Genomic DNA, 17180 nt, shown 5'->3' with positions numbered 1-17180 from the left:
CCTCATCTTCATTTTACAGCAAAACCTAGGGAAGAAAGAGGAGCATCCTTGCAGGAAGCTCATGCCCAGCATCTGAGATTCCACAGGATCTAGGCTTCACCAAACTTCTGCCTTTGTCAAGACACAGATTTAGGTCCAAATCCTGTATTGTAGCTCAAGTCTAACTCAACTGCTCTTTACTCAGCTTTTAACTTACATCGGCTAAAAGGAAACAGAAAAAGCTGCCATTCACCATCCTGCATGTATAGCTAAGCCCCAGATACAGCTCTCTTTACAAAACCAGAGCTTTACCTATCAAAATATACCAAAAGTTGATTTTACAACATTATTTTTCTCCCTAGTTTTCATTTTCACATAGCTTGACCCAGGTAAGCTTTTCACCTTTGCTTTTCCTCTCACCTCCTCTTCCTCTTTGTTTCACTCATACTCTTCCCACTGTCCTTTTCCATTTTGCTCCTGAAGGGAGGTGATGGAACTGAAAACTCACCCAAGCACCAAATTCCTTTGTACTGGTCTGAAGTTAAATGAACACATCCTTTTTCTCTTGCAAAACAAGACCAAAGCCCATTCATCCCTGCTGGGACCTGGGGGAACTTAACCATCCTGCAGGATGAGCTCAGTGCTTTGCGAGATTACCTAAACAGTGGGTACAATAAAAGGTGGGTCCCAGCCAGAACTCCGGATATGAGCACTTTCAATCCCTGTAGGGAAGTTGGGATTTCGACATCGGGGCTTGTTCCTCGCTGTCAGAACTGGAAGCCAAACACCCCTGAACATCAGCAAGGTTCAACCCCAAGGGCACACGATGAGGCTCCTCGGATAAGTGACAAACAGTCCTAGGACAGGAGATGCCTGGGAGACAGAGCACTCAACAGCCTTTTAAAGAAGTAGAACTACCTGCAGGACCAGGCACTTGGAAAGCCCTTCGCTGTCATTCTCTCAGTAAAGACAGGGATGAGCCTTGCAATGTTCTTTCTGGGTCTCAGAAGAATGAAGCAAACGCAACCCACAGCCATGAGAGCCGGGCATCACCACAATCCCCTTTAAAAGCTAAACTCAACCAGCCAGGCTTTCTCCAGCTCAGCTCAGCCCAAAGCAAAGGGGAATAACTCCTCAATCCTTTGAATTCCAGTGGAGGAAAATCTTGGAACAAGAGAAAACTCACCCAGAGAAGCTGTGGCTGCCCCATCCCTGGCAGTGCTCAAGGCCAGGTGGGACACAGGGGCTTGGAGCAAGCTGCTCTAGAGGATGGGGTCCCTGCCCATGGCAGGGGTTGGAACTGGATGAGCTTTACGGTCCCATACAGCTCAAACCAGTGATTCCATGAAAAGAAGTATTTGCCTACCAACAATGGCTGGGATCGCTATGTTCAATTCCACCAGAATCTGTAGATGGTTTTTCTCCAGCTGCAGATCTAACCCAGGACAAACAAAAAGTATGAAAAGATTTAGCCAAGAAATAATTCAATGGGTTTCCATCCAAACAGACACATTCTGCATGTGCTTTCCATGAACACTCAAGAGATGATCAGGCAAGTCAGCAAAAGGAGCTCAGTGGAAGCAAGTATCAGCATTTCAAGAGCTAATTTTGCACCCAAAGTACTGCATTGAAAAAGAAGATGCTAAGATTGCTACTCAGCCAGAAGAGGAACAAAATCATCCCCAGTGTCTTATGGGCTCATTCAAAACTAGCCCAGACAGCTTGAGTATTGCATTTGTACCCAGATTGACTCATAAGTGATTAGAATGGGATTAAGGAAAGAAAACATAAAGTCAAATCCCTGGAACTGTTCCCACCATAAAATGGGGCTGAGTCAGGAACAATTATTTTCCTCTGGGAAGTGGGAAATGTCGTTTTGTAACACTTGCTTTACTCTTTGCTGGAAGCTCACCAACTTCGCCTTTGCTGGTGCCTTAAACGTGCAGCTTGAAAAGGATTTCACATTTTCTATTTTCTTATCTACCCATTTCAGTGGACAGCACTGCCCATCGCAGAGTAAGAAGATAACTCCTTTGCTCCTGTTTCTCCTTTTCTTGCTGCTCTGTAAATCGATCAAACCACCTGAAACCAGACAAACCCACTGCAGAAAAGGAAACGCAAGCCCCACATGCATCACCCATTGTATGGAGCAGCCTTTGGCTGATAGAACGGCTGTATGCTGACATCTCCCATGTTTCAAATACACCTCTGGATGTATTTGGTTTGTTAGTTCACCAGAATTGGAATTGCTCTCTTCACCCTCACTGACTACTACAGCACTTAAGACCTGTGGAAACTCTTATCTCTACTTTGAGATAACAGTGCTGATGCTGCTATCCAAGAATAACAGAGGACAACTGTGGCTTTCATAGACCACCTCATCTAATTCCTGTACGAACAGGCCTTAGGCCTTGTCTCAATTCAATGCCATTTCAAGTCCAATAGATACGGTGGAACTAAAGCACAGTTCTGGAAAGGAAAAGAAAGACAAGACAATGAGAAAAGACTGCCACAGATAAAGGAATGTGCAACAACATCCTGTATGGGAACCCCACATAAACCACCCTTGCCTCTCCCTGTGCCTATCACCAAATCCTGCCGGGTTCAAAGACAAATTTGGAAGTATTTTGATGGCAGAGGAAAGATTTCATAGCTCACAGCCTGCATCTTCAACACAGCAGGCAAGAGGGAAACCTATCCCGCTTCCATCCTTCTATGCCAGTAAAAAGCAGCTAAATAGCATCGAACGCCTGGGATTTCCCAAGGCTCTTCCAAACGAGCATTGCCCAACTCTGGTGCATTTGTTTTAGGTTTAGGTGTAAACCTGTGGATTGCACTTAAATCTGTAGATGCCTCTTCAAAGCTGATTACTATGCATGAAATACACAGCGAGTGGAGCAACGTCCCACCCTGGCTCTGCTGAAGTCAGCTGGAGTGTTGCCATGTCAGTGTTACCTGATGCAGATGCACGTGCCACAGCAGAGCTAATCCAGAGGTGGAATTAAAGTCTTCCAAACCCCATTGAGCAAGAAACTGGAGGGTGCAGGGGGGTTGTGGGATGAGAAGAAATCCCTTCTCCCCACTCTTTGGATAAGTCACTTGAGATCTATGTGTGTGAACTGCTACCACTACCCCAAAAAAGGGATATCAAATCATCTTCACAGGGGCACCAAGACCCACAAATGGGGTGTCCACAGCCAGAACACTCTCATTCTGACACGTTCATCTGCACCCAGTGACAAGGTGGCATTACCAACACCCCTCACCTACCTCAGCAAGGTGCTACAAGGAAGTCTACCCAGTGCTTGCTACACAGGAGTGTTACGGAAAGTCTGATGACTCCCATTTTCTCCAGGGTTTGTTAGAACAGGCAAGCCTAGCCCACAAAAAGTCTCTGTCTAGCACTGAAAGAGAAACAACAACAACTGGTTTATTTAGATATTTCATTTTTAATTAAAAAATAAAGGTTATCTGAATACATCTCTTGCAGCCTTTGGGCAAAATGCACCCTTAACAAGACTTTATGAAACACGATGCACGTCTATTCTTGGCACACATCTTAGACAAATGTGAACTTTCTGCAGCAACTTCTTCAATCCATCCTTCTCCCAAAGCCCTGGAAACATTTAAGTGTTCTTTAGAAAAAAACCTGACAAGAATTAGAAGTGGGCCCGAAGCAACAATCCCAGCTCCAAGCATCCCAAAGCTTTTGGAGCAGACTCAAATCCAAACCCATCCTCTCATTCCAAGTTTTATCCTGGATCACTGCAAATCCACAGACACGGCACCCAACCGACCACGAGAGATGAAACCTGGATGCTGAACCCGGTGTGGATCTCGCTTCAGAAGCTTTGATCTTTACACTGGGCCAAAGCAAAGCGATGGGATCGAGCTCCTTCCTGAAATGGTTTGGAGTAGGGCCCATCCCAAACACAAATAAGTGCTGTTACACAAGGAAATGGAGCTATCAGAGCTCCCCATTTCTTCACTGTCCCTGATCTGAGACCAGACCAAGCGCTCTGTCCATTTGCACTACTTTAAAAGGCAAGGGTAAAGTTAAGCTATCACACCGACCCCTCCAACACAGTCCCAGCACGGTCTTTCTCCCACCATGGCCCATGATGGCTGATTCCCAAAGGCACAAAGTGACCAATCTTTAGACTTATACACAAGGTCTACATATATATATATATATTTATATATATATGTACACACACACAATTACATACATATTTAAATATATATATACATATATATATATTTGGTTTTGGTTTTTCTCTTTAATATTTCTTTTTGCTTTTCTTTTTCCCTCCTTTCTTCCCCTTTTAACTCGATGGTGTAGTCTCCTCTGAGGAGGGCTCTGGTGTATGTTCTGGAGACTCCTCTGTCTCCAAAGAGACTTCTGGCTTCTCCTCTGTCAGTTTAGGCTCCTCTGGGGCTTGAGATCCCTCCAGCTCCTGACTCTGAGCCTGACTGTTCATTTTCTCTTCTGCTTCTATCTCTTCCGAGGTGGGAATGGAGTTTTTCTTTGGACGGCCTTTGGGCTTTGTTGGAGCTTCCTGTCCACCCTTCAGCACCTGGAGCAATGAGATGAACCATCAGGATCAATGCGAACTCTGCTGCTGTGAGACATCCTTCAGGGAAGGATGAAACTCGGCTTTGACCTCAAAAGTGAGTCCATGGTCACCGTTTCAGCCTGCATTCATGGAGTGAGTTCACCCATTTTCTCATGGAAATAGAATGAAATGCAAACGTTATCAGCAAGGACACCCAGAACTCTGGAGGTCTTTAAGCCAGTTCCTACAGGAAGCCCAAGAGCAACCCAGGCATGCAGTCCTCATCACTGCAGACAGAAGATTTAGCTCCTTTCCTGAGTGTTTGCTTTATTCCAAGCCCAAGTCTTGGAATGAGACCCCTCTCATCTGAGCAAGAGGTGGGAGTCAGCAAGCCAGGTCTGATCCTATGTTTAATTCCCTCTCCCTTCACACCATCACTGCAGCAATAAGACACTTCCAAAGATCTGTATCCAAGCTAATCCCGGATTTAAGTGGCAGTAACTTCTGCAGCTGTCACACACATTCAGAGATACGGTCTAGAACTGCACCTCCTCTGCCAGATCAGAATACATAAACATCTCCACTTGAGAATGTCACAGCATCATGGTTTCCACCAGGATTTATTGGACACTTGTCCTTTCTAAAAGCATTTTAACTGGAAAAGGGCCATGAAGCTGTGAAGAAGTGAAAGACATGAAGATATGAAAAGCAGGAACTAATGGTATTAGCTCTCAAAACTGCACTGGTTTCCATGGAACAGCACAATCTTTTTTGCCTATGCACATAACCTACCCCACAAGCATTAAGATCCCAGGAATGCTAAAAGTGCAGAGGGAGATATTTTGGTTCTTCCCTCTGTTCTGTCTTCATTTCTTTCATCTCTTTGCTTTGTATCCTTCCTACTGCCTAAGGGCCCCTCTAGCCCACTAGGCTGCAGGATGAATATCTGAAGAACAAAGAGGGTCTCTAAGAAAAGTGATCAAGAATAAACCAAAGCTGGATCTCAACAGACACAGGTCACTGACACCGTGCTCAGCTTCCAGATCTGTTCTAAAGGATGATGGAATGAACCACTTACCATTTTCTTCCACTTCATCCTCCGGTTCTGGTACCACGTCTTCACCTGCAGCTGTGTCAGCCCCAGCGACTGGGCTAAGTCCAACCTTGGAGACAAAAGAGACACTGAAATGAGTTGACAGAGGACAAGAAGAGCTCAGATGCTCTGGGACAGCTGCTGGTACACCACATCCCTGATAAACAGGTCTATGGTGTCTGAAGCAAGCACCTAAGAACCAAGACACCCAGCATCAGTCTGCTCTTTGCATCCTATTTCTTCTTCACTACCCACATAATGGGGGTATTAATACTTTCTCATTTCTCACGGAGTAGTAGTACATCTAAATCTATTAATTCCTTCTGCATTCTGCTATTATAGGCAATTCAGGCTTATAAATGAATTATTTGCGTGCTTAGCTTAAGGCTATATGTGGCAGACAGCCCATAATCCTGATTCATCCTCCACAAATCTCCAACCTATGCAAGTTCCTCTGAGACCATTCACTATTTCTATATTAAAACCCAGGATACGAAGCAAATTCAGCTCAAAGTAACTCTTTATCCTTCCCCACAGGTGATAGCTCCATGCATCTGGCAGCTTTGCCATGGAGTTGCACAATGGATGGAGCTGGAAATCCTCAACCACGCTGGGTTAAAGGCCCCATAGAGTCACGCAAAGCCTTCAGGTGGGACAGCTCCAACCCAGAGCCACGTTCCAATGTGGTCTGGACTGCATGAGCTTCCTGGCAAGTCATTCCCAGCCTTTGGATAGGGTAAAACAAAATGTCAAGGCCAAGTTTTTCATAATGAAACTTCAGTTTCAGGTGGGCTCTTAGGGTAATAGACCTACCCTCCTATCCACAAACACCTCCAAACTTGTACCTGAATCACAACCCATTGCTTTGCCATCACGTTTCCAGCCGTGAGTTGACAGAGAGAAGCCCTGCTTGACTAACTCTTCTTGCCTCAGTGCACATGTCTGATCATACTTGGTGACCTGTTACCAGCTCTTGCCACACACATTAGGGTAACCAGCATTGCCTAGAAACCCGAGGAAACAAACAGAGGGGAAATGGTACACGGACAGGAATTGCTCATCAGCCTCAAACATGTCCAAAGCCAAGGAACAGTCATATGATAATAATAATTAACAGCCTCGAGTGCTTCATCAACAGTGTCATCCATCTGGTTATGTGAAGCTGTGAAGAGCCGGCACAGGAGCATTAGGAGCTCTGACACTGTGTGATACGGCCTGGCCAGGCAGAATGAGCACAGAATGTCATCTTCAGTCTAGATACTGGGGCCCTGCCATCTGTGGAGTTCAAGGCCTGGTGTACCTTCCAAACCCTCTCTAGGTTTACAGACCTCATAGGAATCAGACAGGTCTTTCTCTCACCATTTCAACTTGCAGAATAGGATCCAAAGCCTTTTTAAAAAGCTAAAGCCTCTCCTTAGCTTGGTTTCTCCACGTGGTACCAAGTAGTCCTCAAGAACTTCCCTTTGCCTTCAAAAAGGCAAGTTATTTGCCTTCACAAGGGCAAGGCAGCTTTCAAACCCCTGCAACCTTGGATGTGTTTTCCAAGCTGCTGGAAAAGCCATCACCTTCTCACTGAATTGCTACCCAAGTGTGGTAGACAAGCTTCACCTCTTTGTCATGAGCAGCAAGAATGGGAAAGACGAAGATCCTTCTGTTCAGTACTTCGCCTGTTTCTGAGCCTGCTTGCCTGCTAGCAAGCACATATATCACCATGTGGTCTTTCCATTGAGCTAATCTATCTGTGGAAAAGTTATCTATCCCAGGAAAAGTTAAGCCCTGGAATTGAATCCGGTCATCTACCCACTGGCCAATGGCAGAGGCATCTTTGTGGAACCAGGAGGCAGAACACTACAGTCAGTATGGGATGAGCTGAGCAGGTCCAAAGCAGCCCTTTAGCTCATTCCTTCTCCTAGTGGAAGAGTCTGACCTACCTGTCAGGGGTAGAAAGATACTTCTGCTTCTGGAACTTCTTCTCCAAGCCCATCAGCTGGAGCTCGGTGAAGATGGTCCTGCTCCGGCGTGGCTTCTTCAGCCGAGGTGTGGGCTGCTCTGCCTCCGACTCGCTGCTGCCATGGGTCTCGCTGGCTGGTGCCTCGGAGCTGGCAGTGCCTGCCGGGGTCTGGGCTGGCAGCACGCGGGAGCTGGTGGCAGCAGGGACGAGGTGAGGGACCACGGAGGGCTGCCGGGTGATGACGGAGATGAGAGGGTACGCCCGCAGAGAAGGGGAGCCTGGCAAGGGAGGAAGCAGAGGGGGATGAAGGCCAGTTCAGTGGCAGTGTGGTAATGGGAGCACTGGAGAGAGTAGGGAGACAGGAATACCTTTCCTGACTCTGTCCTAACGACAACAAGCAAATCAATTCCCCTCTCTGGATCTGTTCCTTCTCCTAAACTTCATAGGTTTCCTCAGGGTGGGAATCTTGATGTGCATATCTCTAGTATAGGGAAAGGAAGGCCATGTTTTCATGGATGGCTGGTTTTTTAGGAGCTATTTTAACACTCCCCATTGAAGTCATCTGATTGCCACAAGAGATTAAACTCCAAGCAAACGATGACACCTACCCCTGTTCCTGCAAGTCTGTTTCTCTCTGAACACTGGGTTCACTTGAGATAATTACCTATTCTACCCTTACAGGCAACAGACAGTGGAGTTCAAGTCACAATTCATCTCATCCTTCAGTAGGCAACTGAGGGTTACCTACTAACCAGATAGATGAACCCCACTTTCATCCTCTGCTGTCTCCACTGACCATACAGGCAGATGAGGATGAATAGATCAGAAGCAAAGCTCTTCACTGACTCTTAACTCCACATCCAACTAGTTGATAGCATCCCTAAAGCCAAACCAACCATCCTCCTCCAATCCCTGAAGGTGAGAGCCATTCTGGGGTGACAAATCTGAATGTTCCCTAACACTACAGGAAGTTCTGATTCACATCAGACCTGAATTTACAGTTATAGACAGATTTCTGCTCAGGGCACAAGAATACTCCCTATAACTTTGCAACCAAACTGCACAGTCTTGGGCAAGTCACTCTCTTGCTCTGTGCCTCCATTTGCCTCTTTTGCAGAATGGAAGCAGCCCTCCTTACCTACTCCACTGGAGGTAAAACATGGATTCAAGTTGAATGTACATAAAGGATTCCGAGATCTTTAGATAAATGGTGCTGTGGAAAGGAACACCTTGCACCAGCAGGCCTGATTGGGCAACTCTTGATGTGAATCACCACTAATGAAAATGATCTGTAGGCCTGCATGAGTCTATTTTGGTGAGTAACTTGTTGCAGTGGAAGTAAGGAGCTGTCAGCTTGGCCTGTTGATGACCTTATATATATATATATAAGGTCATTAGCATGCATATACACCTATATGAGGGTATTCTTACCCTCCTCCCCTGAGTGAAGGGTTTTGATGGCACAGATCAGGTCCCAGGCACTGAGTACCTCAAGGAATCACACAGCTTGTTGATTGTCACTTCCCTCCACAACCACTGCAAGCTGTGCAAAATCCAGCCACCTACAAAGCAAGCTGGGAAAACTACTGCCAAAACGCTTTAAATCCCAACAGACTGGGATTTAAACAAGACTGGGATTACAAACTGGGGTTTAGGCAGACTGGGGCTTAAGCCTTGCTTTCTCCTCCACATCTCTGCGATGCCAAATATCAAGCTGTCTCCATTGATTTTAAAACAAAGCACCAAAGAAGTTCTTGAGAGATGAGATCAGAATTTCCAGGCAACCTTCAGCTTGTGCAAAATCGACCTTTTCCTTCTGCAGCTCTTTTGCAGCTGTCCTACAGCATCACCAAGGAACCTGGCAGGAATTCTGCCTTGCTTTAAAACCTCGGTAGCTGCTCCAAGATCATGAATTGGGATAGAGTGCCCTGTCTTTTGCCTTAATGCTGCCCTTACTGATATTTATGTACCCAGCTACACAAAAGCTAAAACGGATCCTGCTTCCACAGCCTGCAAGAACCTGAAGGCACCTTTACCATAAGAGATGCTCCTAGGGGAGCGATGAGGTTCGTCAATGGGACTTGGCTCTTCTGTCTTGTTCACAGAGGCTAAATGAGAAGAGACCCCAGTTCCAACCTGCTCTGAATAAGGAGACTGAAAACTGATTCCCAAGCTCTACACACCTTAAAGGAGAAGATCCAGTCTTACTGTATCCCCTTATCCTCCTGTTAGGAGATCCTCATTCAAACCACCCCATCACAGAGCTCCTGCTCCTCTGTACGTTCATTCTCTGAGCCTTATCTCACAGCCTGAAATCTGTCCTTGTCTACGGGTGCCTTCTGGCACCAGATCACTGGTTAGTTGATACCCTTGTACCCCTGTACAGCGCTCCATAAACCACAAGATTACTAAGGAGTAATAAATCAGCAGAGCTCAGAAACCCCTGCAACGCTCCAACTGACTGGAACCTCTGGCCAAAGGCATTCTTACAAGGAACTCTCTTCAAGGGAGGTCAGCAAAAGGTATTTGATATAAGAGCAATCAGAATCATATAACCATAGAATGGTTTGGATTGAAAGGGACCTTAAAGCACATCCAGTTCCAACCTCCTGCCACAGGCAGGGACACTTCCACTGGACCAGGTTGCTCAAACATCAGGGATATTTGCTTTCCTATATGGCATGGAAGCAGCATGTGGGACTGCCTGGAGTAGGGGGAGGCTTGCTCTAATGGTCCCAGAGGTTAAGATCTGCCTCGATCAAACAGAGGGAAGTGTCTTCAGGCTATTTTCCTAACAATCAGGTAGGATGGGGAATAAAAGAACTGCTTCCCTCTTTCCACGATGGACAGCGAGAACATGGCTGGTCCGGCAGAGCAGAACTGGCTGGGTGTTAGAGAAGCAGATGACATTGGAGTTGGTCAGGTCCACGCTTCCAAGTGCTGAGCACCTGAATGGGGGGATACATTTCCCAAACATTCAGCAGCCAGCAGCTGTGAGCTGGCCAAGCGCTCAGAAAAGCTCAGCACGGGCTTATTTTTGGTGCCCACGTCAGGACACTGATTTCCTTACGGCTGTCCTACTCCTAGTGGTTTGCAACTGCTGGGTTGCCTCAAGCTCCAGGTGGTGAACAGATTGGCGAGGCTGCTGACACCAAGTGTCTTGGATTTGTTTATCATCTGTGCTTGAAAGAGAAGCCTTTGCTTATGGTCTGACCCTAACAGTTGCAACGGTGCTTTTAGAAACCACTGTAAATAATGAAGGCATCTGCTGATGTTCAGCCCAGCCGTGTACAAGACTTCTCAGCTTTCTGCCCTCAGCCTGATGAGGACACAGGATGGGTAGGGCATAGGATAAGGACAGCTTTTAGAGAAAGAGGAAAGGGTTGAGGTTGTTGCTGGCCAGAAAAGAGGCAATGTTTCAGCAGTGAACTGTCCTTGCAGGTAGAGGAAACCAGAAATAGCTTCCACAGTGCCTTAGCTAGCTTCTAGATCACAAATAAACAAGCCTAAATTCAATGTCCTCTTCTGGATATAGTTATCCCAAAGTTCAAAGGCAGCTGAAGTTGAGCTAGGTACACTACTAACACGACTCCCCTTAAAGCATCCATACAGTTCTTACACTGATAAAGCCTTTGCTTCCAAACACTATGAAATCTGAGTCTAGATCTAAGTTCCACATCCCCCAGAATTCAAACAGCATTGTAAGAATGGAATAATTTCTTAATCTTCAACAAATTAAATGCTGGCAAGCAGCTCTTGTCTGCTCAGCACTGTTGTGACATGCTCTGTCTCCCAAAACGGGAAGGAATGGAAACGGAGCGCTCTTCCTTTCCCTGCCTTTCAGAACAGCTTCAGCTGCACCCAGCCTTTTCCTGCATTGTTCCTCAGCACCTATCCCAATTCTGACCCACTGCTCTTTTGCACTTGGAAACCAAAACGAAGCCCCTGTAAGACAGAAAATGAGGAATTAAAGCAGCAACATGCACCAAGCGCTTTACTGTTTCCACCTAAAACAATCAAGAGGCAGCACAGTCAAATGTTAGACTGAGATGCGCTCTTAGGCAGAAGCTCTTCCCTGTGAGGGTGCCCAGAGCTGTGGCTGCCCCATCCCTGGCAGTGCTCAAGGCCAGGTTGGACACAGGGGCTTGGAGCAAGCTGCTCCAATGGAAGGTGTCCCTGCCCATGGCAGGGGGTTGGAAATGAGTGAGCTTTAAGGTCCCTTCCAACTCAAACCATTCTATGCTGGGATGTTTCTCCTAAGGTGCTTCTGAGCACCAGACATGACACAGTCGATACCACCACAACACCTGATCACCTTTTAATTAAAAAGGAATACTTAAAACACATCTTTCCCCTTCCTTTTTCCCCTTTCCCCTCCTCCCTGGCTGACTTTCAAGCCCATCAGACGACAGACTGGAGGGAAGAGAAAAGGGAAAGCACTAATTAATTGCACTGTTTGACTGCCGGCAATGGCAGAACCATTTTCCTCCTAGGCAAATTCAGCTAATGCTGTTTTGGAAAGGAAGAAAGAGGAAGGAATGATTTATGGGTAAGCTCCTCTTGGCAGGGCAGCCCCGCTCAGAGGCAGAATGAAATCTCGCTCCGAATGGGCTGCAGTGAAAGGTAAATAATGAAAGAAAATTGAACTTACGACTCAGGAAGGTCTATAAATCTGTCGTCTCCTGAGTGCCAAAACAAAAGCAAACCAAGAAGGAGTCGTGGGGAAAGAACTTCATTTTGCTGAAGGAGCGGGCAGCCTACTGGAAGGAAGAAGCAAGCCCTGAGCGAAGCAAAGGAGGCAAAAGCAGCAAGGAAAGATTGAGAATGAGTTGAACCATGCAGCTGGTTTAGGGGAGAGGGCATTACATCTACGATAAAGTAGATCCCCAAAAGTAGACATTTGCCAGCCAGGCCATTCCCACAGACCCGGTACAGTCCAGGAACTCAGGACCCAACTGGTTAAAAACAGCAGCCAAACACCCACTGTGTGCCCCAGGATGTCCTCTCAGGTCAGTGTGGGCTCCTTTGCCTTATGGTTGCTAGAGCTAGCTCAATGGACCAGAGACCTAACATGACCCTCAGCAGGGGATGTGCTCCTGCTCAGCTTCCTCAGGCACCACCGCATGGATCTGCCACCTCTATTGCCCATCAGAAACCCCACTGAGGGTAGTGAAGCAATTCCTGCTCTCAGGGTAGACCTTACCCCATGTGTTGTATTACCCAGTAACACACAAAACCCTCCCCTTAACCCACTGTGTAAGTAAAAATCTTCACTTATTTAGTCTCGATGTTTTCCTTAAGCTCCATATTATGATTAACTATGAGAAGGCAGCCTGCATCAGGCTCTTCCAAGACCAGTGCTGTGTTCCACCAAGTGCCTTGATAAGGACAAAAAGGCAAAAGGATAAAGAACAGCAATGGGCTGTGCATATACCAGGGAAATTCATTTCCCCTTGGGAACAAGTGCTTAGGAAAAGGCTCAAGGGAAATAACCAGGACACCAGGAAGGGCAAATAGCCCCTTCCTAGACACCCACTGGAGTGCTGTCATTAACTAACACTTAGATCCCAAGTTACAAGATGACCTGGGTGCCATTTACACACTGCAGCACGGTGCTGTGCAGAGATCCAGGATGCTGTCTCCAGAATGGGAAGCAGCACAACCCTGCCAGGCTATGATTGCACCTGAGCTAATTATGGCCTGAGGAGAGGTGGGCTAATTAGGTTGTGAACAATGTGTTGACAGCCTGACAGTTTCCAAGACATGAGCTGGTGTATTTGCACGGTGCAGTCCTTGCAATACGGTGATGCAGATGGGCTTTCAGAGCTAGCTACCCCTCTTTGTGTCCTCTTGTAATGGGCTGCAAGGCCAGGCATGGACACAGTCTTCCTAAAGCTGTCCCCTGCACAAGTCAACCGAGTCTCAAGCCCGGAGGTGGTACCTAATTATGGACATCCATGTTTCTAGCATCCCTATTAAACAAAGCTTGGCCAGAGAGGTGGTGACAGATAATTCATCAGGGATCCTTCCTATCAGCAGTGAAGACATTGATTCTCTTCTCATTCTTTCCACTTGTACTGTACAACAACGCTATAGAGCCTACCCCTCCTTGAGAATTAAAACAACTGGAAAACCTGCATGCGATCCTCTGACCCTTTAAAAGTGCCATTCCTCAGCTGTATAATCTGACCTTTCTGTGGCTATTGCATATTAAACAGGAAAGCTGGAACTGGGAAGGCTGGAGAGTTATCTTGGTTGCCATTCCTCTTCTCCAGCATCTCCGCATCCAAGAGCTCGGTCACTTAACTGAGAGTTAGTGCTCTTTTGGGAGAGGCGATTTGTCTTTGGTTTTGTAGTTTCTTTTCCTACTAGCTCTCTTCTTCTTTGGTTGCATGTTGGACACCTTTTGTAGCTAAGCTAAAGGCTCTGCTTATGAGCAGAGGTGAAGGGTCTGAAGGCTTCCAAAAAGAACTCAAGACTGAGCCCAAATGCACAGGGCCAATATTCCCATGGGAATCAGGAGTGCCTCAGTGGCTGAGCACTGCAAAGCGAACTGCAGAGCTGGAGCATGAGGAGACACCGGTGGTGCTCCAAAAGGGCACGCAGGGAGGTTCCCTGGGGTGAAGTTCTCCTCAAACAAAGACTGCAGGTGCAGTTCACACCGCATCCTATTTCCACTTCAACTGAATGAACTATATTAGCCTGACAAAGACTATGAGACTTGCCAGACTCAATGCAGCCCAGCTACACAGCTGAAAGACCCCCTGCTTTGTAGAAGAATCCAAGCTCAACCCATGACCATGGCAAAAAGCCCATCGGCTCCAGTGGAGCCAGGATTTCACCCGCATGTGTCCACAGAAGGAAAACAGAGAAGAAAGGAAAAATCAGTGCAGCTAATTTTAGCACAGCTAAAATGATCCTTTTTTGGAGAGCTGAAGGCCAGTTCTTTGGGAGTCTGCACCTTCTGTGATGAGCCAAGTGGAAGTGTGGGGGGGAAAGCAGCACCTTTTCAAATGGTAATTTCTGACAACAGCTTCTTAGCTGGGGGGAAAAAAAGGGCTCATCCATGTGTCCTATTTCACCTTCCCCAGGCACATTAGAGGACAGTCCCTGTATTGGTTTTGAGTGGCTTTCCAGCTATATCAGTTGCAAACAAAACCACTTTTGTCCGTAAATGCTAATCTCAATTGAATGCGATGTATTATAGCTAAATGCTCCTCCTCAAAGCATCTCTCACCATGCAACTGAGCCCAGTTTCCTCAGTGAGATCCAGGTTTTCCCTTCCAAGCCTGTCCCCGTTAGCGATTCATCAACGTAATGTTTCAGTCTAACTTCTCCATAATAACAGTAATGAATAAGTGTGAATGCATGTGAGGCATGCGTGCCGCAGGCCTGCACAAAAACCAACCAGAAAGATAATTAATCCTCATCCTTAATAATGACATTTGATATTTATGTTGTGCTTTTGTACGTGTTTAAGGCACTGTACACGCAGTCAGTAATTGGCCCTGAACAGGCACTGAGCCTGAAGGAGAACTTGCCTCACTCCCTGCTCCACAGGCAGGATATGGATGTGGGGTGATTATAACCTTATAACCACAACCCAAACACTCACCTACAGCACCAGTGTCTGCAGGGATGCCAGATCCCTAAAGCATGGCACCAGGGTTCCTCTGGCAGGGCTGGCGATAAACATTCTAACAAACTGGGGTTGTTGAGGGCTGTACTGGTGGGGCAGGAGATGGGAATTCATGTTGAACTGGGAGTCCTGGTGGTGCTGCTATCCTGGGGCAAATCACTCTGCTTCCTGTTATCACAGGATAGCACTGATGAGCTTCTCCTGCACTGCTGGAAAGGTGGAAGCAAGCACCTCCTTGGTGCTATGCGTTGTTCTCCTTCCCTTCCTTCCAGGCTGTCAAACAGCGGAGTGTGCCAGGACCTTGTCAGATCCTCAGTGAGGAAGAAAATTTATATATAAAGAAGATTATTACTTTTTTAGAGAAGCATTTCAAGCATCGATTTGGCCAGCACTCAAGGAATCCTCTGGGGCAAATGTAACAGCACTCCGGCTTCATCAGCGGAGGATGAGTCAGAACAACACGCACCGCTGCTCTACTCTGAATTACTCTGCTTCACGTATTCCAACAGCAACATGCCTTTTGAAGGTTTTGACTCAAATCCACATTGAGCATGGCTCTGAGAGTCGCTGGTCCTTGGGGACAGAGGAAAAGGATTCTGCCTGGCACTCCTCATCTTGAGCACATGATCCCTTTCAATCCTACTCAGTGGGAAAGCAAGTGCTCTGAACCCAAGTAGATCTGTCCTAATACCTCCTATTAGGATATCTGGGCCCAAGGCCTTCATGACAGGAAACAGCTCCAAATGGATTGGTGGGTTTGGACATGAACCTCCAGTCCAGCCCCTTACAGTTTAAACACCGAGGGAGCTCTAAGACCAGGCCACGTGTGTCTCAGAGAAATAAAGATGAGCTCCATAAAGCACATCTGATGTCCTTTATGATCTCCATAAAGGATATCTGATGTCTTTTATGATCTCCATAAAGGATATCTGATGTTCTTTATGATCCCCATAAAGGACAGTGCCCAGATGATGCAGGAAAGTTGTTGGGATACAAGCCATCAGCTCATTTACAGTATCTGTATCAAGGGATGCTCTGGCTCCACTAAGCCAACCTCAAGTTGAAGCCCTTGCTTTTGAGCTAAGTCATGTTACGTACTTCAGCCAAGTGTTTCCTTCATTACCAAGGATAAGACTCAACTCTAGAGCTCATTACTCACTGGATCCAGGTTTAGCAAGCGAAGTAGCCAAAAGATTACAGAATCAAATAGCTAGAACAGATTTACAGGGAGGCTCTGCTCATCTCTATTGGGGTGGAGGAAAAATGCTGCACTAAGATAACACAGCTTTCAGGGTGTCGAAGCTTAAGATGTCTTTCCTAATGATGGCCAGATGACCAGATATCTTGGGACATGGGGAAGAAACGTAGGAGTCCAAATCCAATCCTCTGTCCGGATGGTATCACTGGTCAAGGAGCAGGATTTGGACTTGGATGAAGAAACAGAGCTGAGAGGGTATAGTTTTAGTGGAAGGATAAGTCACGTTCTGTTCTTTACACTGCTCCCTATCTCTTGCTGGTCAGGATACGAGTCTATATGGACTTTGGACTGATATTATGACCATTCCTACATCCTTACACATGTGATGGATAAATCTGCTTTCTCTCGGGATTTCAGAGCTTCTGTGCAACTTCAAATGCACAATGCCATGCGTGCGTAAACCAATTGGCCCTTTACTTCCTGCTCTATTAATTATTGTCACAACAGCCATAAGCAAACACCAGCCTTGGACAGCTGACTGGCCCTGCACACAAAAGCACTCTTCAGGTTTCTCAAGCCCACCCTTGTGTGAGCTCCAGCAAAAAGCTTCCCATAAATATCACTACCTCTTCCTGCTCCCAGCCTCTAAAACGCTCTGGTGAGTGACACATGGGAAGAAAGAGAGTTCAATGGTTGCTGAACAGCAGACTGTGTAAATTTGGCCTGATGGATCTTTTGGAAAGTGCTTTTTTTCCTCTGGGGAG

General features: G+C 46.6%; 2 protein-coding genes across 2 annotated transcripts in view; one reads left to right on the top strand and one right to left on the bottom strand.

Annotated features, from left to right (window-relative positions):
* Nucleotides 1-17180, top strand: part of ZBTB44 (zinc finger and BTB domain containing 44) — a 398215-nt gene that overhangs the window by 263022 nt on the left and 118013 nt on the right. The gene's annotated exons all lie outside the window — the stretch shown is intronic.
* BARX2 (BARX homeobox 2) overlaps nucleotides 3409-17180 on the bottom strand; it is a 32157-nt gene continuing 18385 nt past the window's right edge. Inside the window, exons 2-4 of the mRNA XM_061368553.1 lie at nucleotides 7560-7857; nucleotides 5614-5698; nucleotides 3409-4556 (exon numbers count right to left, since the gene is read on the bottom strand). Of these exons, the coding sequence (XP_061224537.1) occupies nucleotides 4305-4556; nucleotides 5614-5698; nucleotides 7560-7857 (635 nt within the window). The 3' untranslated portion in view covers nucleotides 3409-4304. The remainder of the gene's footprint in view (nucleotides 4557-5613; nucleotides 5699-7559; nucleotides 7858-17180) is intronic.

The sequence above is a fragment of the Neopsephotus bourkii genome, unplaced genomic scaffold (genome assembly GCF_033783945.1).
Source record: "Neopsephotus bourkii isolate Nb327-2 ecotype Australia unplaced genomic scaffold, CSIRO-AGI_Nbou_v1 NB_1433, whole genome shotgun sequence".
In the NCBI taxonomy this organism is placed as follows: domain Eukaryota; kingdom Metazoa; phylum Chordata; class Aves; order Psittaciformes; family Psittacidae; genus Neopsephotus; species Neopsephotus bourkii.
This window is presented reverse-complemented; position numbering and strand designations above follow the sequence as displayed.